Consider the following 26,386-nt stretch of genomic DNA (forward strand, 5'->3'; position numbering starts at 1 on the left):
ATATTTTTGCATACAGGTTCAGAAGGAAGCTAGAAATTAAGTCTGGAACTCAAGAGAGAGAGGCTAAAGATGCCCTCACCTGAAATGATTATAAGCTACTTTAGGGCAAAAACTGTGTCTTAAATATTTTTATTTCTTTTCTGATATTAAGCACAGTACCTGGCATGCCGTACATACTCAAAAAATGCTTGAGGAATTTAAATTTGGGAATCAGTCACATAATTATTAAGGCAGACGAAAGCACTGGGGGAGAGAATATAGAAAAGAATAGGTGATAAAATATAAATCCCCACAAGGGATCAGTTAGAGAAAGAGAGGCCAACAGGGAAGCTGGATGGAGCAGCCAGGAGAAAACAACTGGGTCAAGGTAGTGCATTATCACAGAGATTAAGGGAGATGAACATTTCAGGAAGAAAATAACAGTCATCAGTGTCAAATGCTGAAAGAGGTCAAAATGGCTAAGGACTGAGAAGAACAAAATTTGATGACTATGCAGAATCATGTGATCTTTGAGAAAGCAGTTTCAGGAGAGTAACTCTAAAAAGTTGGGATTATGAAAGGCCAAACTGAAAAGATAAGTTTTCAAACTGAGATAAATTCATCTATTAAAAAACACAAAATTACAGTCTAGGTTATCTTGAGAAGCTCTTGATTGTATTATGGATGACTATAGTAAAGGAAGTTTAATTTGCTCTAATTTACTTATTTATGTATTTGTTTTATTATTTTTGAGATGGAGTCTCACTCTGTCACCCAGGCTGGAGTGTAGTGGCGCAATATTGGCTCACTGCAACCTCCGCATCCTGGGTTCAAGGGATTCTCCTGCCTCAGCCTCCTGAGTAGCTGGGACTACATGCGCCCGCCACCACGCCCAGCTAATTTTTAAACTTTTAGTAGAGATGGGGTTTCACCATGTTGGTCACGCTGGTCTCAAACTCCTGACCTCAAGTGATCTGCCCAGCTCAGCCTCTCAAAGTGCTGGGATTACAGGCGTGAGCCACTGTGTCCAGCCAATTTATTCTAATTTAATATCTCAAGTTGCTTAAAAAGTCTTCAATATTGTGGTATCAACATTCTCTACTGTAGGACAGCATTTAGATACAATTAAAATTTTTTTTTGGAAAAGTATTTAAAATACTTTACCTGTTTCCATCTCACTAAGGCAGTTATCGATCTTCTTAAGTATTTTATCCATCTCATCTATCTTTATTTGAAGTTTCTCCCTCTCATTCTAAATACAAAAGATTATAGACTGTCAGGTTAAACCTCTAAAGAAAATATTATAAATGGTTCAGATTGCTCACATAATTGCTCTATCATGATCACAAACAGTCAAATCTTTTTTTTTTTTTTTTTTTTTTTTTTGAGGTGGAGTCTCGCTCTGTTGCCCAGGCTGGAGCGCAGCGGCTCGATCTCGGCTCACTGCAAGCTCCGCCTCCCGGGTTCACACCATTCTCCCGCCTCAGCCTCCCGAGTAGCTGGGACTACAGGCGCCCGCCACCACGCCCGGCTAATTTTTTGTATTTTCAATAGAGATGGGGTTTCACCATGTTAGACAGGATGGTCTCTATCTCCCAACCTTGTGATCTGCCTGCCTCGGCCTCCCAAAGTGCTGGGATTACAGGCGTGAGCCACCACGCCCAGGCCACAAACAGGCAAAACTTAAAATGAAGGTCAAAGCTTTAAGCTGGAACTTAAAAAATAAAAGATAATTTTATTAAAATAAGTTTTAGCCAAAAGAACTCCGGAAAATAAGTTTATTTTATAAATTTAATAAAATATTTTATTAAAAGAAAATGAAATAATTTAAAAAGCATATTGACATAAAACTAATTTTGGTACTTTATTTTAGCATTTCTTTTTTTTTTTCTGCCTCAGCCTCCCAAGTAGCTGGGACTACAGGCGCCCGCCACCTCGCCCGGCTAGTTTTTTGTATTTTTTTAGTAGAGACGGGGTTTCACCGTGTTAGCCAGGATGGTCTCGATCTCCTGACCTCGTGATCCGCCCGCCTCGGCCTCCCAAAGTGCTGGGATTACAGGCTTGAGCCACCGCGCCCGGCCTTATTTTAGCATTTCTATAAGTGTTCCATGGAATACAATATATTAATATTTATTACTTAAAAACACTTTTTTTTTTTGAGGCGGAGTCTCACTCTGTCGCCCGGGCTGGAGTGCAGTGGCCAGATCTCAGCTCACTGCAAGCTCCACCTCCCGGGTTTACGCCATTCTCCTGCCTCAGCCTCCTGAGTAGCTGAGACTACAGGCGCCCGCCACCTCGCCCGTCTAGTTTTTGTATTTTTAGTAGAGACGGGGTTTCACCATGTTAGCCAGGATGGTCTCGATCTCCTGACCTCGTGATCCGCCCGTCTCGGCCTCCCAAAGTGCTGGGATTACAGGCTTGAGCCACCGTGCCCGGCCTATGCTTAGACTTTAAAAAATTGTATTTCTCTGAAAGGGCATATTGCTTGCAACATTTCCCATACTTATTTGCCAATGGAAAGTTTTTTAATGCAGAGCCTTTTAAAAAAGCTAATCATTTTGGGAAATGCTGCTTTAAACACAAGTACATACATATACAGCTTAGTATGGACTATGAAGAAGATAATACTATGATATAGTCCTTAGCAATGGGAGACCAGAATCCTATATATTTTATTTCAGTATGTATGATGGATAATAGTATTTGAGATTAGACATAGGTCCACATTAGTAATTATATTCCAGTATTACTCAAGATGCCAGGATTTGCCACTTTTGACAAATTGAACCTTACCTCTTAATTGTAAGTTTTTGCCCAAGTCTTACTCACATGTCTTCGAAGGAACATTCTTCATATTCTATAACCACTATAAAGTAATTTTAATATCTCTTTCTATGATATTAACTGTCTCAAATTACCTGAGCTGACTGCACCAGCTTGCCATACAGAGCCACTTTTCCTTGGTGAGTGAAGACTTTAGTCATCTTGGTAAAACGTGATTTTATTTTGTTAAGGTAAATTCCAAAGGCCTTCAGCTGGAAGGGAAAGTTAGAGAGTACATTGTACTAAAACAGATGAGTCAGAAGGGGTAAATGGATTTGCCTATCCTAAGGCAGGACGTGTGTCATTGGCAAATTTAATTCCATATAATTGTTGTGTAAGACCAGAAAAAAGATTTCAGTTTTGATTCCTGCCTTTAATTCACTTATTCATATTATGAATTAGAAAATGACAGGCTCCTAGTTAATGAAACTTTTTAATATATTAGGGCACATTTATAAAGTGGGTCGCTTGCTATTTAATCAATTAAAGTAAATCTTTTCTTCGTCTAAATCTAAGTGAAAGGCAAATAGCCAGGAGGGAACTCTAAATAAACTTCAACTATAGTTCATATATTAAATTGATCTCAGGTTTGAAAAGATTACGTATTAACAATTGTGTGTAATTAAATAAGACCCTGGTACCACATTACACCTAAAAAATAAGTTAAATAACTTATCACTGATGACCAAGTAACAGTTACTTATTTCACAATAAACATTGATCAGAATGTCTTTACTGATTCCCATTCAGAAAATGAGACAAAAGTACCTCGTCGTCAGAGCAGTGTCTCATTTTTTCCCACAGGTTCTTATTTATATCAGCCAACAGTTTATCTTGGTTCAATGCAGAAAGCTTTAATCTAAAATACAGAAAAGTTAATTAGCACAGGGTTCAGAAGCCAGCTTGAACGAACCAGCCCAGATCTACAGTCAGGCTTAATTTAATTCTTCCTAGTTTTTTCCTACATAATAAGAGGGGAATTCATTCAAAAAAAGCTTGATTATTCAATCTGATTATTCACTTTAATAACAGTTCAAGAATGTCATAAATCAAAAAAACTTCTGTCACTAATAGAATTCTCATCTCAACATACCAACTTGTTCCAATGTGAAACATTTTGCTTATAAAGAATCCTAAGGTCTGTCAATGATCGCTGCTATAAAGTTGTAGCTACTGTTATTATTATCATTATTATTATTATTTTTGAGACAGAGTCTCACCCTGTTGCCAGGCTGGAGTGCAGTGGTGCAATCTTGGCTCACTGCAGTCTCCACCTTCTGGGTTCAAGCAATTCTCTTGCTTCAGCCTTTGCCTCAGCCTCCCGGTTAGCTGGGAATACAGGCGCGTGCCACCACGCCCACTTAATTTTTTTGTATATTATTTTAATAAAAGTTCCTGGCCAGGTGCAGTGGCTCACGTCTGTAATCCCAGGACTTTGGGAGGCGGAGGCGGGCAGATCACGGGGTCAGGAGATAGAGATCATCCTGGCTAATACGGTGAAAACCTGCCTCTACTAAAAATAAAAAATTAGCTGGGTGTGGTGGCGGGCGCCTGTAGTCCCAGCTACTCGGGAGGCTGAGGCAGGAGAATGGCATGAACCTGGGAGGTGAATTTCTCAGTGAGCCAAGATTGCGCCTGGGTGACAGAGTGAGGCTCTGTCTCAAAAAATTAATAAATAAAAAATAAATAAAACTTTCCAATTCAGTTTAAAGTCATATTTCACATTTTTAGAATAGCATTTATAAAAGCAGCAAAGCTATTATAGTCTCAATATATATTAGTATTTTGTTAATAAATGGAGAAAATAAATTTCTAACGGAGATAAAAGATCTCTTGTAGAGGATATATGCAGGCACATAGATGCAAAATCAAACAGTAAAGCACACCTAAACCAACTGCTCATTGAGTGTAAGATCCTCTTTCATTCAAAATAAACATTCTCAGCTGGTGTGGTGGTTCAAGGCCTGTAATCCCAGCACTTTGAGAGGCTGAGGTGGGTGGATCACTTGAGGTCAGGAGTTCAAGACCAGCCTGGCCAACATGGTGAAACCCCGTCTCTACTAAAAATACAAAAATTAGCCCGGCATGTTGGCGGGCACCTGTAATCCCAGCTACCCGGCAGGCTGAGGCAGGTGAATTGCTCGAATCCAGGATGTGGCAGTTGCAGTGAGCTGAGATGGTGCCACTACACTCCAACCTGGGCAACATCGCAAGACTCTTGTCTCAATTAAAATAAACAAAGAAACAAACAAACAAACATTCTCAGGGAAATCCTGACCGAGCCAACTCTTTCCAACAATATGAAGATATAAAATTTGCCAGTTTTGTTCAGTGATGAACCCCAGTGCATCGTATAGTACACTGGCAGATACAGGTGCTCAATAAATATTTGTTAAATGAACAGAATCAGGCAAATCTGAAATATCTTACATTTCTGATTTTAAAACTACGTAATTCTTTTTGAAATTTTTTAATATTCTTTTTCTTCTACTTCTAAAACACAGATAATTCTTAAAGATTATTTTATTTCTTTTCTGTTAGATTGGTTCAAATTTAGTCGGATAGTCCCAGATGAGTATGACATAAACATTATTCTGAGTTTTAAAGTCTGATTTACCTAAGGCAATCTAGATATATCTAATTTGTAAATCAGTCTGCAGTATTTACGTATACCATAGCAATGAGCTATCTTCTAAGTAAAACCATGTTCTTTCATATACATAAACAAGCGTAAATGTGGTAAAATTATACACTCAAAGGCAATCTGATTTCAGGCACTATATACAGATTGAGTACCCCTTATCTGAAATGCTTGGGAACAGAAGTATTTTGGATTTTGGACTATTCGGATATATGAGAAATCTTGCGGGTGAAACCCAAGCCTAAACGTAAAATTAATTTATGTTTCATGTATACCTTGTACACATAGTTTGAAGGTAATTTTATACAATATTTTAAACAATTTTGTGCATGAAACAAAGTTTGTGTAAAGTACTTAAGTATTTATGTGTGGAATTTTCCACTTGCATCATGTTGGTGGCTAAAACGTTTTGGATTTTGGAGCATTTCAGATTTCCAATTTCCATATTAGGGTTACTCAACTTGCATAAATCTCTAAAGGGTATTTTCTTTTGAAGATGTTCTCTAGCAATCAACTTATGATATCATAATCTAATAATTACTGTTCATTCTTATGAACAGAATCACCACGGCAGATCACCTGAGGTCAGGAGTTCAAGACCAGCCTGGCCCACCTGGCAAAACCCCGTCTCTACTAAAAAATACAATAACTAGCCGGGCGTGGTGGCAGGCACCTGTAATCCCAGCTACTTGGGGGGGCTGAGGCGGGAAAATCGCTTGAACCCGGGAGGTGGAGGTTGCAGTGAGTCGAGATCGCACCATTGCACTCCAGACTGGGTGACAGAGCAAGACTCTGTTTCAAAAAAAAAAAAAAAAAAAAAGAAAAAGAAAAGAAAAATAAATGGCAGACTTGGGCACAGTGGCTCATGCTGTAATCCCAGGAGGTTGAGGCAGAAGGATCACTTGAGGATAGGAACTTGAGACCAGCCTGAGAAACACAGCAAGAGCTTGTCTTTAAAACAGTTTTTAAACTTTAGTTGGGCATGGTGAGAGACCCCATCTCTTAGAACACCTATTTTTTCCTAAGAATGGTATGAAAACAATTTATATACGCCATTTCTATTGTTCATATCTATTGGCCGAGTAGGTTTTATTAACCCCACTTGATGGATTTGGAAATGAAGGTTAAATGACTTACCCAAGGCTACACAGCTAGTGTTGAAGCCAAGATTGAGCTTCAATCTGACTACAAGGCCAAAGCTCTTTCTCCCACATCACACTGCCAATTAATGCCATCAACTTTACCCCATGCCAGTGTTATTCTAATCAAAACCTTACCAAACTATTCACTGATCCCTCCCCTCCCCTCAAAAAAACACACATAAAAATTAAAGCTTTCATACTCTTCAATCTTTTGGCGACGAGCCTCACAATCTTCTCTATAAATCTGTATCTTGGGTCGGTAAACATATTGACTTAACATCAGGTCTTCTGGAGTAGGTGGTGTGTTTATAGTAAACTGGAAAAAAAAAATTCAGTCCCTTAGAACTGGTATCTTGTAGACAAAACCATATATAAGAATTAACTCAAATTTCAGAGTGCCTATTTTAAAACATTCTACAAAGAAAAATTTGACATATTCCATCAAGTTCATAATGCCAGTAAGCAAAAAATTGGAATCTGAATTCAAGTCTCTGACTTCTAAGTCCCTTTCCCCATAGATGTTTACTGGAACTGTGGTTTTTCTTACTCACATGGGAATGACAGTAGTTTGAATATGGCTATGTTAAGAAAATAAATACTACCTAAAAATTCAAACTTACCAGGAACGCTTTTTAATTTTTTTTTTTTTAAGCCAGTTTCCTAGTAACTATTCCCATTCTCTAGCCATAATCCTTACTCTATCCCAAGCTGAACTCAAACTTTTCTGGCATATCCTCCAATTACAAAATAAGACAGGGAAAATTTGGTTATTTAAAAATGTTTTTATAGCACTAATCCAATGGCTTTGATGTCCTTGATGCAGTATTGAAAAAATCAAGTCAGGGCCAGGTTTGGTGGATCACACCTGTAATCCCAGCACTTTGGGAGGTGGCAGGCAGATCACTTGAGGTCAGGAGTTTGAGACCAGCCTGGCCAAATGGTGAAACCCTGTCTCTTCTAAAAATACAAAAATTAGCTGGGCGTGGTGGCACGCCTATAGTCCCAGCTACTCTGGAAGCTGAAGCAGGAGAACTGCTTGAGCCCGGGAGGTGTAGGTTGCAGTGAGCCAAGATTCCACCACTGCACTCCAGCCTGGGCAACAGAGCAAGATTCAGTCAAAAAAAAAAAAAAAACAAAAACAAAAAAAAAAAAACAAAAGAAAAGAAAAGAAAGAAAGAAAGAAAGAAAAGATAAAAATCAAGTCAGTTCCTTATTTACAAAAATCAAACAAAACCCCACAAATGAACCTCCAACTCCGAGGCTCAAGCGATCTTCCTGCCTCATCCTCTCCAGTAGCTAGGAGTACAGGTGTGTCACCATGCCTGGCTAATTTTAAAATTTTTTGTAGAGATGGGGTCTTGCTACGTTGCCCAGCAATTCGTTGTTTCGAATTCCTGGCCTCAAGTGATTCTCCTACCTCAACCTCCCAAAGCACTGGGATTACAGATGTTAGCCACTGTCTCCAGCTATGACTAGACTTTTTTTTTTTTTGAGATGGGGTCTGGCTGTCACCTAGGCTGCAGTGTAATGGTGTGATCACGGCTCATTGCAGCCTCAGCCTCCCGGGATCAAGCAATTCCCCAGCCTCAGTCTGCCAAGAAACTAGGACTACAGGTGCATGCCAGCCACCACGCTTGGCTAATTAAAACGAAATTTTTTTTCCTTTTTTTTTTTTGAGATTAAGTTTTGCTCTTGTTGCTCAGGCTGGAGTGCAGTGGAGTGATTTCAGCTCATTGCAACCTCCACCTCCTGGCTTCAAGCGATTCTCCTATCTCAGCCTCCATAGTAGCTGGGATTACAGGTGTGTGCCACCATGCCTGGCTACTTTTGTATTTTTAGTAGATATGGGGTTTCACCATGTTGGCCAGGCTGGTCTCGAACCCCTGGCCTCAGGTGATCTGCCCACCTCGGCTTCCCAAAATGCTGGGATTACAGACATAAGCCATCATGCTCGGCCAAATTTTTTTTTTTTAGGTATGGGGTTTTGCTGCGTTACCCAGGATGGTCTCAAACTCCTAGACTCAAGTGATCCTCTTGCTCTGGTCTCCCAAAGTGCTGGGATTACGAGCATGAGCCACTGCACCCAGCCAAAAAAAAAAAAAGATTTTTTTTTTTTTTTTTTGAGGCGGAGTCTCGCTGTCGCCCGGACTGGAGTGCAGTGGCCAGATCTCAGCTCACTGCAAGCTCCGCCTCCCGGGTTTACGCCATTCTCCTGCTTCAGCCTCCCGAGTAGCTGGGACTACAGGCGCCCGCCACCTCGCCCAGCTAGTTTTTGTATTTTTAGTAGAGACGGGGTTTCACCGTGTTAGCCAGGATGGTCTCGATCTCCTGACCTCATGATTCGCCCGTCTCGGCCTCCCAAAGTGCTGGGATTACAGGCTTGAGCCACCGCGCCCGGCCAAAAAAAAAGATTTTTAAGGCTAGACTTAAACATAACAATCAAAACTGTATGTACTGGTTAAAAAAGAAATGGAAGGCTGGGCACAGTGGCTCATGCCTGTAATCCCAGCACTTTGGGAGGCCGGGGCGGGCGGATCACCCGAGTTTGGGAGTTCATAACCAGTCTGACTAACAATAGAGAAATCCTGTCTCTACTAAAAATACAAAATTAGCCGGGTGTGGTAGCGCATCCTGTAATCCCAGCTACTCGGGAAGCTGAGGCAGGAGAATTGCTTAAACCCGGGAGGTGGAGGTTGCAGTGAACCAAGATAGCGCCATTGCACTCCAGCCTGGGCAACAAGAGCAAAACTCTATCTCAAAAAAAAAAAAAAAAAAAACAGAAAAAAGAAAAAAAAAAGAAATGGCAGACGGGCGTGGTAGCTCACGCCTGTAATCCCAACACTTTGGGAGGCCAAGGCAGGCAGATCACCTGAGGTCAGGAGTTCAAGACCAGCCTGGCCCACCTGGCAAAACCCCATCTCTACTAAAAAATACAATAACTAGCCGGGCGTGGTGGCAGGCACCTGTAATCCCAGCTACTTGGGGGGCTGAGGCGGGAAAATCGCTTGAACCCGGGAGGTGGAGGTTGCAGTGAGTCGAGATCGCACCATTGCACTCCAGACTGGGTGACAGAGCAAGACTCTGTCTCAAAAAAAAAAAAAAAGAAAAGAAAAATAAATGGCAGACTTGGGCACAGTGGCTCATGCTGTAATCCCAGGAGGTTGAGGCAGAAGGATCACTTGAGGATAGGAACTTGAGACCAGCCTGAGAAACACAGCAAGAGCTTGTCTTTAAAACAGTTTTTAAACTTTAGTTGGGCATGGTGAGAGACCCCATCTCTAAATATAAATATGACAACACTAGAACCCAGATTATCCTCCCCTCCCCTCTCCTTTTTCCCTTTTCCCTCTTCCCTCTTCTCTTCTCTTCTTTTCTTTTCGGAGATGGAGTCTCGCTCTGTCACCCAGGCTGGAGTGCAGTGGTGTGATCTTGGCTCACTGTAACTTCTGCCTCCTGGGTTCAAGGTTGAGGCAATTCTCCTGCCTCAGTCTCCCGAGTAGCTGGGACTACAGGTGCATGCTGCCATACCTGGCTACTTTTTTTGTATTTTTAGTAGAGACAGGGTTTCACCATGTTGCCCAGGCTGGTCTCGAACTCCTGAGCTCAGGCAATCTGCCTGCCTTGGCTTCCCAAAGTGCTGAGATTACAGGTGTGAGCCACCGTGCCCAGTTAAGTATTGTGGAATTTTTTTCAGATTTTTGGAATATTGCATATACATAATGAGATATCCTGGGGATGGAACGTGTCTATACACGAAATTAATTTATGTTTCATATACATCTTTTTTTTTTTGAGACGGAGTCTTGCTCTGTCGCCCAGCCTGGAATGCAGCGGTGCGATCTCGGCTCACTGCAAGCTCCGCCTCCCGGGTTCACGCCATTCTCCTGCCTCAGCCTCCCGAGTAGCTGGGACTACAGGCGCCTGCCACCTCGCCCGGCTAGTTTTTTGTATTTTTTAGTAGAGACGGGGTTTCACCGTGTTAGCCAGGGTGGTCTCGATCTCGTGATCTTGTGATCCGCCCGTCTCGGCCTCCCAAAGTGCTGGGATTACAGGCTTGAGCCACCGCGCCTGGCTTCATATATATCTTATACTCATAGCCTGACAGTAATTTCATACAATATTTTAAATAATTTGCATGAAACAAAGCTTATATACATTGAACCATCATAAAGCAAAGGTATCACTACCTCAGCCACCCATGTGGACTATCTGTGGCTGTTTGGCATCACCATCATTCCTGACTCACAGTACATTTTGACAGCAACCCATTCATTACATGAGGTCAGGTGTGAAATTTTCCATTTGTGGCATCACGTCAGCACTTAAAAATTTTGGGTTTTAGAGCATTTCAGATTTTTGATTTTTTGGATTAGGGATGCTCAACCTGGAGTATATCACTTCTTTACAACCCCTAATGAATTAATGGCTGCATACACGTCATCACCAGACATTATCCTAATGGATTACAACTATGAAGTAAACTTGAAAAAAAAAAAAAAAAACCCTGTTAATCTGATCAAGCCTATCATCAATTTACAAAAAAAAAACAAGGGTAGAGAAATATTTGGGCATGCACAATTAGCAACATCTGGACTGTGGTAAACTCTACAGGAAAAACCCAATTTCTTCATTAAAAGGAAGGAAAGAAAGAAAAAAAATGAAGATTAAAAATATTTTTAAAATACAAAAAAAAAAAGACAAAAAGAGAAAAAGAGATGGAAAAGGACCTTATAGATTATAAGACTAAAGAGAGATTTCAACTAATTGGCAATGTTTGAATCTCATTTGGATCCCAAGATAACAAACTGGGGCAAAAAAAAGGCATAAGACGATCAGGGAAATATAAACACTGACTGAATAATCAATCATTTTATAGTATGATTATGACATTGGATATGTTTTTAAAATAAGAGTCTTCATCTCTTTAGGAAATATATACTGAAATATTTATAGATTGATGATGTTTGGGGTTTGCATCACAATAATGGGGGGCAGGGGAAATTTCTATACACAAAATTAATTTATGTTTCATATATATCTTTTTTTTTTTTTTTTTTTTTTGAGACGGAGTCTCACTCTGTTGCTCAGGCTGGAGCTCAGTGGCATGATCTCAGCTCACTGCAGCCTCCATCTCCCTGGTTCAAGTGATTCTCCCACTTCAGCCTTGCGAGTAGCTGGGACTACAGGCATGCACCACCACTTTCAGCTAATTTTAGTATTTTTTTGGTAGAGCAGGGTTTCACCATGTTGGCTAGGCTGGTCTCGAACTCCTGACCTCAAGTGATCCTCCTGCCTAGGCCTCCCAAAGTACTGGGATTACAGGTATGAGCCATAGCACCAAGACAAGAGGTGATAATTTCTGAAGTTGGGTGATAGACACATAGGGGGTTAATAAAACTATTCTCTATTTTCTGATATGTTTGAAATTTCCTATAATACTAACATTTTTTTTAAAAGGAGGTTTCATCATAAACTTTCATAACACATAAAGGGAAGCACAAGATGACGTTTCCAGAGATCTGCCAGGAACTCACACCTGTAATCCCAGCACTTTGGCACTTTGGGAGGCCGAGGTGGGCAGATCACCTGAGGTCAGGAGTTCGAGACCAGCCTGGCCAACATGGCGAAATCCCATGTCTACTAAAAATAGAAAAATTAGCCAGGCATGGTGTTGGGCACCTGTAACCCCAGCTACTGGGGAGGCTGAGGCAGGGAGAATCACTTGAACCTGGGAAGTGGAGGTTGCAGTGAGCTGAGATCACACCACTGCACTCCAGCCTGGGCGACAGAGTGAGACTCTGACTCAAAAAAAAAAAAAAAAAAAAAACCAAAAAAACCACAACAGTTCCTCAACCTTATACGGGATGTGAGTTACAGTGCTTTGCCCTGAGTCACTACATGAGCATGCAGGGGGTCATGGGCCTCTACAATAGCATCTTCTGCTCATGCTGCCAACTGAGTTCCTGCCACTGTACGTATATATGGGAGCTGTGTACATGTCTATGAGGGCTGGCACACATCTCTCCCCCTGCCTCAAGAATACATTCCCCAGGTGGGTGCGGTGGCTCACGCCTATAATCTCGGCACTTTGGGAGGCCAAGGTGGGCAGATCATCTGAGGTTGGGAGTTTGAGACCAGCCTGACCAATACGGGGAAACCCCACCTCTACTAAAAATACAAAATTAACCAGGCGTGATAGCACATGCCTGTAATCCTAGCTACTTGCGAGGCTGAGGCAGGAGAATCGCTTGAACCCGGGAAGTGGAGGTTGCAGTGAGCCGAGATCGTGCCACCGCACTCCAGCCTGGTCAAGAAGGGCGAAATTTCATTTCAAAAAAAAAAAAAAAAAAAAAAAAAAATTCCCAAATTCCTCTACCCTAAAAGAGCCACAGTCATTTAAATCCTGAAACAGATTCCCACAGCCATGAACCTCATTTTCCATGGTCCATATATAATCCATCTCTTTGGCCTTTTCCTATTTTGGGATTATCAACTTCTTTCCTGAAGTACCCTGAACTCTCTTCCCATTTTGATAAGTTTGTTCCCACATGTATTTTCCTATCATTGCCCCTCCTGACTTCAGCAAGACCTGGGAGGAAAGGGGAAGATTCATAACATCAATTTGTCAAGGATCAATTCGTAAAGCATCCTCTCCCTCCTTCACCCTGCCAGCATCCTCTCTGTTCCAATCCTTCCCCTCTGCTCTCCTCTGTTTGGTCTTCGTCCCCTGATAGTCTTTCTACTTTTCTTATAAAGGGAAAGTAAAAAGAGTATTAGCCCCTGGATGCACACTTAAGCTCCTTTCTCCTCCCTATCTACAGCTGAGGCAAGAGGATTCTACTGGCAAGGGGTAGCTATCATGGCAATGAGGCTGAAGCCCAAAAGGGTTGTGCCCATCTTCCCAATTTCTATTCTTGATTTACCTTTCACATTCAAATATATAATTCTCCAGGAATTGATTTGTTTCTAAACAGCTTTATGGAGATATAATTCACATACAATGCAATCCATCCATTTAAGTATACAATTAAATGAATTTTAAAGTATATTCACGTGCCAGGCGCGGTGGCTCATGCCTGTAATCCCAGCACTTTGGGAGGCCAAGGTGGGCAGATCACGAGGTCAAGAGTTCTAGACCAGCCTGGCCAAAAGGGTGAAACCCTATATTTACTAAGAACACAAAAATTGGCAAGGTGTGGTGGCATGTGCCTGTAATCCCAGGTACTTGGGAGGCTGAGGCAGGAGAATCTCCTGAACCTGGAAGGCGGAGGTTGCAGTGAGCTGAGATCGTGCCACTGCACTCCAGCCTGGGCAACAAGAGTGAAACTTGGTCTCAAAAACAAACAAACAACAACAATAACAAAAACCTAAGATACAAACACACACATTAGCCTAGGCCTACACAGGCTCAAAATCATTAATATCATTGTCTTCTACCTCCACTTCTTGTTCTACTGGAAGGTCTGGAGGAACAGTAACACCCATGGAGCTATCATCTCCTATGATAACAATGCCTTCTTTTGGAATAACTCCTGCAGGACTTGCCTGAGGCTGTTTTACAGTTAATTTGTTTTATTTATAAGTTGGAGCACACTCTAAAATAACAATAAGGGCCAGGCATGGTGTCTTGCACCTGCAATCCCAGTACTTTGAGGGGCAAGATAGGATTGCTTGAGGCCAGGAATTTGATACCAGCCTGGTCGACATAGGGAGACCGCATCTCTATGAAATATTTAAAAATTAGCCAGGTGTGGTGGCTTGTGCCAATAATCCTAGCTACTTGGGAGGCTGAGGCAAGAGAATCACTTGAGCACCGGAGTTTGAGGCTGCAGTGAGCCAAGGTCATTATACTCTGGCCTGGGTGACAAAGTGAGATTCTAGTTCAAAAAAATAAAATAACATAACAATAAAGAGTACAGTATAGGCCAGGTGCGGTGGCTCAAGCCTGTAATCCTAGCACTTTGGGAGGCCGAGACAGGCGGATCACAAGGTCAGGAGATTGAGACCATCCTGGTTAATCTGGTGAAACCCCATCTCTACTAAAAAATACAAAAAACCAGCCGGGCGAGGTGGCGGGCGCCTGTAGTCCCAGCTACTCAGGAGGCTGAGGCAGGAGAATGGCGTAAACCCGGGAGGTGGAGCTTGCAGTGAGCTGAGATCCGGCCACTGCACTTCAGCCCGGGCAACAGAGCGAGACTCCGTCTCAAAAAAAAAAAAAAAAAAGAGTACAGTATAGTAAATACATAAAACAGCAACCTAATGGTTTGTCATCTTTATCAAGTACTATTTTACTGTACATAATTATAGGTACTACCCTTTAATAGGAATGGCAGCACAGGTTTGTTTACATTAGCATCACCACAAACATGTGAGTAATGTGTTGTGCTACAACATCACAATGTCACTAGACAATGGGAATTTTCCAGCTCCATTATAATTTTTTTTTTTTTTTTTGAGACAGTTTTGCTCTGTTGCCCAGGCTGGAGTGCAGTGGCGTGACCTTGGCTTAATGCAGCCTCCACCTCCTGGGTTCAAGAGATTCAGTAGCTGGGACTCCAGGCACATGCCATTATGCCTGGCTAATTTTTGTAGAGACAGGGTTTTGCCATGTTGGCCAGGCTGGTCTCAAACTCCTGGCCTCAAATGATCCACCCGCCTTGGCCTCCCAAAGTGCTGGGATTATAGGTGTGAGCCACCATGCCTGGCCTCCATAAAAATCTTATGGGACCACCTGTGTATATGTGGTTCGCTGTTGACCAAAATGTCCCTATGCAGCACATGACTGTTATTTGGAAAAATATCTTTTCAGATCCTTTGATCATTTTTAAATTGGGTTGTATTTTATTTATTTATTTAAATAGAGACAGGGTCTCACTATGTTTTATTTATTTATTTAAATAGAGATGGGGTCTCACTATGTTGCCCAGGCTGGTCTCAAACTCCTGAGCTCAAGCAGTCCTCTAGTCTAGGCCACTCAAACTGCTAAGATTACAGGCATGAGCTACCAAGCCAGGCCTAAATTGGACTGTATTTTTATTATTGAGTTGTAAGAGTTCTTTATCTATTTTGGATAAAGCTTCTTATCAGATGTATGATTTCAACTGTTTTCTTGCATTCTGTGGGTTGCCTTTTCACTTTCTTGTTTTTTTTTTTGTTTTTTGTTTTTTGTTTTTGAGACAGGGTCCAGCTCTATCTCCAAGGTTGGAGTTCAGTGCTACAATCTTGGCTCCTTGCAAGTTCTGCCTCCTGGGCTCAAGTCATCCTCCCACTTCAGCCTCCCGAGTAGCTGGGACTACAGGCACGTGCAACCAGGCCTGGCTAATTATTTTATTTTGTACAGGATTTTTCCTGTTGCCCAGTCTGGTCTCAAACTCCTAGGGTCAAGCAATCCTCCCACCTCACATTACAGATGTGAGCCATGGCACCCATCAAAAAATTATTTTGATCTCTTTTAATCTATGAGTATGTATTCTTTCTTAATCTTCTATATTTCGGCTTTCTCTTTTTTCATTCATTCATTTAATTAAAAGATGTGGGGGGTCTCGCTATGTTGCCCAGGCTGGTCTTGAACTCTTAGTTTTAAGTGATCTCCCCTCCTCAGCCTCCCACGTAGCCAGAACTACAGGAACCAGCCACTGTGTGCAGCTGCTTGTTTCTTCTTAATTAGACTCCTCAGGAGTTTTCTTTTTTTTTTTTTTTGAGACGGAGTCTCGCTCTGTCGCCCAGGCTGGAGTGCAGTGGCCGGATCTCAGCTCACTGCAAGCTCCGCCTCCCGGGTTTACGCCATTCTCCTGCCTCAGCCTCCCGAGTAGCTGGGACTACAGGCGCCGCCACCTCGCCCGGCTAGTTTTTTTTTTTGTATTTTTTAGTAGAGACGGGGTTTCACCGCGTTAGCCAGGATGGTCTCGATCTCCTGACCTCCTGATCTGCCCGCCTTGGCCTCCCAAAGTGCTGGGATTACAGGCTTGAGTCACCGCGCCCGGCCAGGAGTTTTCTAATTTTATCGTCTTTTCGAAGTACAGCTTTTGGATTTATTCTTTTGTTGTTGTTGTTGAGATGGGGTCTTGTTCTGTTGACCAGGCTGGAGGGCAGTGGTGCAATCACGGCTCACTGCAGCCTTGAACCCCTAGGCTCAAGAGATCCTCCCATGACAGCCTCCTGAGTAGTTGGGACCACAGTCACAGGCCACTACACTTGGCCAATTTTAAAATTTTCTGTAGAGACAGGGTCTCCCTATTTTCCCGAGGCTGGTCTCAAACTCCTGAGCTCAAGCATTCCTCTCGCCTTGGTCTCTCAAAGTGCTGAAATTATAGGTGTGAGCCACCACGCCTGGCCTGGATTTATCCTTTCCACCAATTTTTGTTTTCTATTTCATTAGCTCCACTTTTTTTTTTTTATTTTTTTTTTTATTTTTATTTTTTTTTGAGACGGAGTCTCGCTCTGTTGCCCAGGCTGGAGTGCAGTGGCCAGATCTCAGCTCACTGCAAGCTCCGCCTCCCGGGTTTACGCCATTCTCCTGCCTCAGCCTCCCAAGTAGCTGGGACTACAGCGCCCGCCAACTCGCCCGGCTAGTTTTTTGTATTTTTTAGTAGAGACAGGGTTTCGCCGTGTTAGCTAGGTTGGTCTCGATCTCCTGACCTTGCGATCTACCCGTCTTGGCCTCCCAAAGTGCTGGGATTACAGGCTTGAGCCACCGCGCCCGGCCCCACTTTTTACCTATATTAATTCTTTCTATTTTTTTTGTGGATATTATGAGTATTAAAAATAATCTGGCTGGGCATGGTGGCTCATGCCTGTAATTATAGCACTTTAGGAGGCCAAAGTGGGTGGACTGCTTAAGCCCAGGAGCTCAAGAACAGCCTGGGCAACATAGCAAGATCTTGTCTCTAAAAGTAAATAAATGAATAAAAATTTCTTTAGTTTTAGACTCCATGACAACAAAGATATCTAAGACTTTTAATTCCTGCTAAGTATAGCTTTTGCTATATGTCCCACAGATTAGCCATTAAATATTCTCCTTTATTAGAAATAGTTTCAACTTATCTGATCTAGGAATTATCTAGAAGTGTTTCCTGTTTTTTTACCCAACTACATTGTCTACAACGGCAGTTCCCAACCTTTTTGGCACCAGGGACCAGTTTCATGGAAGACAATTTCTCCAAGGACCAGGAAGAGGGGATAGCCTCAGGATGATTCAAGCACACTACATTTATTCTGAACTTTCTTTTTTTTTTTTTTTTGAGACAGGATCCGGCTTTGTTGCCTAGGCTGGAGTGCAGTGGTGCAATACTGGCTCAATGCAACCTCCACTTCCTGGGCTCAAGCCATCCTCCCACCTCAACCTCCCAAGTAGCTGGGACGACAGGTGTGTGCCACCATGCCCAGCTAATTTTTGTATTGTTTTAGACACGGGTTTAGCCATGTTGGTCAGACTGGTCTTGAACTCCTAAGCTCGGGTGATCTGTCTGGCTGGGCCTCCCAAAGTGCTGGGATTACAGGTGTGAGCCACCATGCCCAGTCTAAACTTTATTTCTATTATTACTACTTTGTAATATATAATGAAATAATTATATAACTCATCATAATATAGCATCTGTGGGAGCCCTAAGATTATTTTCTTGCAACTAGATGGTCCCATCTGGGGGTGATAGGAGGCACTGACAGATAATCATGTATTAGATTCTCTTAAGGGGTGTGCAACCTAGATCCTTCATGTGTGCAGTTCACAATAGGGTTCATACTTCTATGAGAATCTAACGCCACTGCTGATCTGAAAGGAGGCAGAGCTCAGTTGGTAATGCAAGCAATGGGAAGTGGCTATAAATACAGATGAAGCTTTGTTTGCTCCACCACCATTCACCTCCTGCTATACGGCCCAGTTCCTAACCCCAGGGGTTGGGGACACTTTGTCTACAAGATACTGTGTTTCTTAATTTCTAAGAATCTCAGAATGTTTTGGTTCTTTTATTAGTTCTAAATTGTATTGGATCAAGATTAGATTATGTAGTCTCTATAAAACCTCCATTTTAAAAAATTTATTAATGTTTTCTTTGTGGCCAAGGGTATAACTAACTTTTGGAAACGTTTGATAGACTTAAGAGAAAAAATATTCCTCGGCCAGGTGCGGTGGCTCAAGCCTGTAATCCCAGCACTTTGGGAGGCCGAGACGGGGGGATCACGAGGTCTGGAGATCAAGACCATCCTGGCTAACATGGTGAAACCCCGTCTCTACTAAAAAATACAAAAATCTAGCCGGGTGAGGTGGTGAATGCCTGTAGTCCCAGCTACTCGGGAGGCTGAGGCAGGAGAATGGCGTAAACCCAGGAGGCGGAGCTTGCCGTGAGCTGAGATCCAGCCACTGCACTCCAGCCTGGGCGACAGAGCAAGACTCCGTCTCAAAAAAAAAAAGAGAAAAAATATTCCTATGTAAGGAATATAAGTTTTTCTATTAATCTTTTAAATTGAGTTTGTTGACTGTATTATTCAAATATTTATGATTTTTATCCAGTTTACGTATTTTTGATTTTGAAAACTGTTCATTAAAAACCTCTGCTACCCTTAGATTTTTATAATGGAGGAAAAAGCACATTTAGTTTTGTAATCAAGAAAATGTATCAAAAAAATAGATGGCAAGGAATGAAGGGAAAATTCAAATTTTATCTTATCAAAATCCATGATAAAAAAATTCATGTGAAAATTTTTGTTTTTTGTTTATGCTAATAACAAATCTCTCTACTATAAGAAAACTCTCGGCTGGGCATGGTGGCTCACACTTGTAATTACAGCACTTTGGGAGGCTGAGGTGGGTGGATCACGAGATCAGGAGTTCGAGACCAGGCTGGCCAATACAATGAAACCCTGTCTCTACAAAAATACAAAAATTAGCTGGGTGTGGTGGCACGTGCCTGTAGTCTCAGCTACTCAGGAGGCTGAGGCAAGAGAATCACTTGAACCCAGGAGACAGAGGTTGCAGTGAGCCGAGATCATGCCGCTGCACTCCAGCCTGGGCAACAGAGCGAGACTCTGTCTCAAAAAAAAAAAAAAGAAAGAAAACTCTCTATAGGAAAATTTGCTCTCTTCCATTCTTTGTGTGCTTTTAAATAAATGTTTGCTTTGATGCAGTTTAGTAAAAAGTGCAACATATTTTAACTGAGATAACCAATTTGCCAAGAAACTGCACTTACATTGCCTGGGAGATTGCTCTGTCGGGGTTTCTGTATCAAGATGTGGACCTGGAGAAGTATAAAGAACTCCCTTATTGTTATTCTCCCATCTTGGAGTTTCTGAGAAAAGAAAAAAAAAGTCCACACGAAAATTCAATGTGATCTCACTTTGATATAACCACCTCATTTGTTTCTAAAAGCTTAAAGTATACTGTATACATTTATGGAAATATCATCCAGCTATCTGCAGGCTATACATGAGCAGATTTTATCTAAGATTATTTCTTAAGGTTATTGAATAACAATAGAGTTTTAAAAATCCCAAAACCCAAAACATACATCTTTTTTTCTCTTTTTTTGAGACAAGGTCTTGCTCTGTCACCCAGCCTGGGGTACAGTTGTGTGATCATGGCTCACTGCAGCCTTGAACTCCTGGGCTCAAGTGATTCTCTTGCCTCAGGCTCCCATGTTGCTGGGATTACAGGCATGCACTACCATGACCAGCCAAAATAAATACCTTTTAATCGTGACTACTACTCCATTTAATTAATTGCTAGGTTGGATCTTTAAGAAAAGTAGTCTTCTGTATATTTGAAATATTTCATAAAACAAAATTTAAAACCAAGAATATTACATGTATTAGAAATGAGATGTTTAAACCTCTTTTCTTTATAAATTAAAAAAAAGAAAAATAATTTTAACATACCTCCCTCAAGCTCTCTTCACAAATAGTATCTCTGAGAAACTGTGATTCCATTTGACTACTGCGGTAAGCTAGAAGTAAAGCAAATTCTGGTGATGAACAAGTCAAAACTGAACTGTAAACTTAACTGTGGTTATCATTCAGATTGTTTCTGATCCTGAAGCCACCCACTGGGATCTTTCTGGGAAGACAGTCATGTAGCACAGCAAAGTATATTATAGCTTTAAGACTCCAGTGTTTCTCCACTAATTATAAGCCCATGAAGGAAATCACTATTTCTCTGTAGTATGTCACTTCTCAGTGCATTACAATAACTAAGAATTAAAAATAAACTAAATATTATTTTACTGATCAACTTTTTATAATCCCAGAAAGGCATATACAACATTCAAGTATTTCCTGAACTGAAAATTACTTATTATTAGTCAAGTAAGCAGAAGGCTGCTATTATTTAGCCTTTATGAAGCTCTTACTGCTGAAGTCCAGACAGGTCCCATCAGCCTTGACTGAATCCAGAGAGCTGCTGCAACTAGATGGGGTCCTGCTCAGGTTTTTTGTCAATACGCTGTTAGCACTTTATCTATATCCTGTTCAGTATGGTGATCCAAAATCTGAAATTGTCAATTAAGAAATATCATCAAAATAAAATATATACTGTATACTTATGATGAACACTAACATAAATACTACTTCTAACATACAATGTATCTATAATTCATATGAAATATCTTAGTAAAGAATTAGAACAAGTAACAAGCATCTTAAGCCTAATTAGAGTTAAAAGTAATTTTATTGAATGTAACTCTACGGATTATACTGTGTACGCAAATTATTTCTCATTATGTATGGAAGTTAAAACCAGATCCTGTAAGGTATCAAATGTTCACCTATCCAATAATTCAACTACTAGCCACCAAGAGCAGGGCAACCACACTGTAGAAAACCAGACTAGAATATTGGCTGTATGTGGTGGCCCTGGCTAGAGTCCAGACAATAAACTTATTTCCAGGCTTTTCTACTTTCCTCTCCAGCTGACCAAGACTTCTTTAGCTGAATAAGTTATGTGGTCTTGCTTTTACTATTTTAACCATTTGACTTCACAGCTTTAAATGCCATCTTCATCTACCTTCTTACATGCTTTTTGAAAACAACTTTTTTTTTTTTTTTTTTTTTTGAGGAAGAGTCTTAGCTGTCACCCAGGCTGGAGTGCACTGGCGTGATCTCAGCTCACTGCAAGCTCCACCCCCTGGGATCACGCCATTCTCCTGCCTCAGCCTCCCAAGTAGCTGGGACTACGGGCGCCCGCCACCACATCTGGCTAATTTTTTGTATTTTTAGTAGAGACGGGGTTTCATCGTGTTAGCCAGAACGGTCTCGATCTCCTGACCTCGTGATCCACCTGCCTTGGCCACCCAAAGTGCTGGGATTACAGGCGTGAGCTACCATGCCCGGCTGAAAACAATATATTATTTTATCTAAATGCTATTAAGGGAGCTGGGCACAGTGGCTCATGCCTGTAACCTCAGCATTTTGGGAGGCTAAGGCAGGCAGATCACTTGAGGTCAGGAGTTTAAGACCAGCCTGGCCAACATTGTGAAACCCTCTCTCTACTGAAAATACAAAAATTAGCCGGGTGTGGTGGCACATGCCTGTAATCCCAGCTACTCAGGAGGCTGAGAGAGGAGAATCACTTGAACCTAGGAGGCAGTTTGCGGTGAGCCAAAATCACACCACTGCACTCCAGCCTGGGCAACAGAGCAAGACTCGATCTCAAAACACAACAATAATAATAATAAATAAATAAACGCCATTATGGGCTGCGGTGGCTCATGCCTGTAATCCCAGCACTCTGGGAGGTCGAGGTGGGTAGGTCACTTGAGGCCAGGAGTTTGAGACCAGCCTGGCCAACGTGGTGAAACTTCATCTCTACTAAAAACACAAAAATTAGCAGGGCGTTGTGGTGTGCACCCGTACTCCCAGCTACTTGGGAGGCTGAGACATGAGAATCACTTGAACCAGGGAGATGGAGGTTGCAGTGGGCTGAGGTCATTCCACTGCACTCCAGCCTAGGCAACAGAGCAAGGCCCTGTCTCAAAAATAAATGAATGAATAAATGCTATTATGTAAGCTCCATGAGAGTAGATTTTTGTCTGCATTCCCAGCACATAAAACAGTGCCTGGCTGGGCGCAGTGGCTCACGCCTGTAATCCCAGCACTTTGGGACACCGAGGTAGGTGGATCACTTGCAGTCAGGAGTTTGAGACCAGCCTGACCAACATGGTGAAACCCCATCTCTACTAAAAGTACAAAATTAGCTGGGCGTGTTGGCGCACGCCTGTAATCCCAGCTACTTGGGAGGCTGAGGCAGGAGAATCGCTTGGACCCGGGAGGCCAAGGTTGCAGTGAGCCGAGATCATGCCACTGCACCCCAGCCTGGGTGACAGAGCAAGACTCCATCTCAAAAAAAAAAAAAAAAAAGAAAAAACAACAACAACAGTGCCTAAGACATAGCAGATAATCTATACATTTATTGAAAATAGAAGGCAGTCCGGGCGCGGTGGCTCACTCCTGTAATATCAGGACTTTAGCAAGCCAAGGTGGGTGGATCACCTGAGGTCAGGAGTTCAAGACCAGGACTGGCCAACATGGACCGAAATCCTGTCTCTTCTAAAAATACAAAAAATAGCCAGGCATAATGGCGGGCGCCTGTAATCCCAACTATTCAGAAGGCTGAGGCAGGAAAATCCTTGAACCAGGAGGGAGAGGTTGTAGCAAGCCAAGACTATACTATTGTACTCCAGCCTGGGTGACAAAAGCAAAACTCCATCTCCAGCAAAGAAAATAGAATGTTAATTTTCATAAAAAAGTTACTGTTAAATTTTACAGTGCTACTTCTATTCTCACAATTTTTTTTTTTTTTTTTTTTTTTGAGGCAGAGTCTCGCTCTGTCGCCCGGACTGGAGTGCAGTGGCCCGATCTCAGCTCATGCAAGCTCCGCCTCCCGGGTTTGCACCATTCTCCCGCCTCAGCCTCCGAGTAGCTGGGACTACAGGCGCCCGCCACCTCGCCCAGCTAGTTTTTTTTTTGTATTTTAGTAGAGACGGGGTTTCACTGTGTTAGCCAGGATGGTCTCGATCTCCTGACCTCGTGATCCGCCCGTCTCGGCCCTCCCAAAGTGCTGGGATTACAGGCTTGAGCCACCGCGCCCGGCCACTTTCTCATAATTTCATGACTAGCCATTGCATGACATTATCTTTCAGAGCCACTTGAAATCACCATCCTATGCTTATCTTTTTAACAGAGTTGAAGCTTTTGTTTTCTATGAAACTCTGATACTTCCTAATCTGTATTCCTCGCCTACAAAATTTGGTCTAAGTGACAGATTTGTTCTCCCCAAGTTACCCCAAATAGTACTTGACTTAAAAAAATGTGTCTTCTTCTTTCAATTCATACAAAATGACCCAGGCATTCTCCTACTACACTAAAGAAATAGACTCTCTAAGGCTGGGTGCAATGGTTCACACTTGTAATCCCAGCACTTTGGGAGGCTGAGGCAGGCAGATCACTTGAGGTCAGGAGTTCGAGACCAGCCTGGCCAATATGAGGAAATCCCATCTCTACTAAAATACAAAAAAAAAAAAAAAAAGAAATTAGACAGATGTGGTGCCCGGTGCCTGCAATCCCAGCTACTCGGAAGGCTGAGGCAGGAGAATCACTTGAACCCAGAAGGCGGAGGCTGCAGTGAGCAGAGATGGCACCACTGCACTTTAGCCTGGGCAACAGAGCAAGACTCCATCTCAAAAATAAAATAAAAATAAAATAAATTAAAATTAAAATTAAAAATAAGGAAAATGGACTCTCAACTTCTACATATCCTTATCAGACAAGGAAATTCAGTCAAGCTTTACTTCATGCAGCTGGCAAAATAGAAGACTTTTTACTTCCCCAAATACAAACTCCATGAAGATGACTTTTCAAGCTATATATACCCTCCCTAGAGATTCTTATATAAAGCCAAATTGACAAATCACTAGAGGTGATAGTATTTACACTTTTGAAATTATACAATCATAACTCTGGCTACTTTTTGTACAATTTTCCATTTAATTTTTTTGTATTTGTCACTTTAATTGCTTTGAAGTCTAGCTGTTAGTCAATTAATTCCTGAAGGTTCTACATAATACTTCTCCAGCCCTATAAGTGGAAATAATCATTTTCTGCTTACCCGAGACTAAGATTAAAATTCGAGAATACCCACAATTTAAAAAACAAAACAAAACCCAAAACTCAAGAATATTCCTTGGTTCAAGACAGAGCTCACCTCCTGATCTTGCGTAGTATCACTAAAGTTAATCTCATTTTTTCTGATTTTTTTCTCCTTACGAATATCTTCTTCTTCTTGTACCCACGTTCTTTTTTGGCTATTGCAAGTTTTTTCCATTTTATTTTCATATGTGTGAAATATCTTTTTGGTATGTCTTAATCAAAGCCTTCTTCCTCAGTTTCTATGTTAATAGAGTCTGAAGAATTGATCTCTCAGGATATATAGGAAGATTTTCCTCATTTATATATTGAAGAAGGACTTAGGTTCATTTTAGCTGCAACAGATCCAATGCCTGAATCTTTGCTGGAGACTGGCTGAATTTCTAAGTGAGTTAAATCAGTAGTGTCTGCTGGAATCTGTTTCCAGGTCATCAATACCAGGTGACACTACAATTTCTCTTGTTTGGCAATCTAGGCAAAAAGATTCCCAAAGAACATCTCCTTACTTTATCTTTAAAAACTGTCTTTGATGGTAGACAGGTGGTTTCAGCTCCATTATGAGACTTTTTATTTTCTTCATCTCTATCTTTAGCATTGCTGGAGATTATGTTAATATTACATATTTCTGTAGCTTGCACTATACTCATATCATTGTGTGCCTTATTCCCTAATTCAAATAATTGCTTTGGAAGGGGTGGTATGAACAGTTTGAAAAGCTAAGAACTCTTCAGTTTTTCCATTCAAATTATTCAGATTTGGTTTGAAACTATGAAAACATGGAACATTAGATGTAATTACAGGATCTGGTGCTTCTTCAGCATTGACATGAGTTTGTATGACTTGCTTAGTTAAGTCTAAGTTACTGTGGAAATCCAGAGCTGTATTATAGTTAGTTGTTTGAATATTTTCCTTCAGCTCTTTTTCACAGGCTGCAGCAAACCACTTCTCATTATTGAGCATTTTGGGCTTTTCACATATGGATGCAGAGCAATTTCCTATATTTAAACTCTTATTTCCAGCTTTAGACAGTATCACTTCATCTTTATTGATACTACTCTGTCCTTTTTTAGGTAATGGAGGTTGGTCAGTTGAGAAATGAGGCTGAGAAATAACACGAATATCATCAACAAAGACTTTCATTTGATCCTTTTGAAGCTTAAAAGATATTCGCTTTGAATTAAGTTCAGTCATCTCCCCCAGATCTTGACTATATACTAAAGTTTGATTAGCCAATAGATTTCGTGGCTCCTTAATCAGATCTTGATCTTTGTGCAGTGTTATGACACAGTCTAACTGTCCTTTGGTACTGGTTTGAATAACTTCTTCCTTCTCTAACAAAGGACAAGGAGCAGAGAGATGCTGTCCCTCAGATTCCAAGTAATATTCACTGGCAAAATCATTTGCATAAGCACGATCATTTTGCACTGGGCAATTATTGGCTTTTTCCTCATCTTTATCACATAAGGGCATGGCACTACCCTCCAAAATATCAGTACAGGAAATAACATTTGGTAAACAGGAATAATTATCACTGGATCCACAAACAGCAGTTGCATGACTGCTTGTAAAGCCCACATTTCTTCCATCTCTATTATTTAACCGACAGCTTTCAATTTGGGCTTTTTCCAATGTACAGGCCTGTTCTACAACTTTCCCTATGACCTTTTCATCC

At 41.5% G+C, this 26,386-nt stretch overlaps 1 protein-coding gene across 1 annotated transcript in view; it reads right to left on the reverse strand.

Moving 5' to 3' along the window:
- The window catches only part of LOC104682181 (kinetochore scaffold 1-like), a 33,851-nt gene extending 12,831 nt beyond the window's left edge, over positions 1-21,020 (reverse strand). Inside the window, exons 1-7 of the mRNA XM_030931487.1 lie at positions 20,925-21,020; positions 20,455-20,522; positions 19,770-19,868; positions 6,786-6,901; positions 3,571-3,661; positions 2,898-3,014; positions 1,144-1,231 (exon numbers count right to left, since the gene is read on the reverse strand). Coding sequence (XP_030787347.1) covers positions 1,144-1,231; positions 2,898-3,014; positions 3,571-3,661; positions 6,786-6,901; positions 19,770-19,868; positions 20,455-20,505 — 562 coding nt within the window. The 5' untranslated portion in view covers positions 20,506-20,522; positions 20,925-21,020. The remainder of the gene's footprint in view (positions 1-1,143; positions 1,232-2,897; positions 3,015-3,570; positions 3,662-6,785; positions 6,902-19,769; positions 19,869-20,454; positions 20,523-20,924) is intronic.
- Between the last annotated feature and the right edge of the window lie 5,366 nt (positions 21,021-26,386).

The sequence above is a fragment of the Rhinopithecus roxellana genome, chromosome 5, assembly GCF_007565055.1.
Source record: "Rhinopithecus roxellana isolate Shanxi Qingling chromosome 5, ASM756505v1, whole genome shotgun sequence".
Lineage (NCBI taxonomy): Eukaryota > Metazoa > Chordata > Mammalia > Primates > Cercopithecidae > Rhinopithecus > Rhinopithecus roxellana.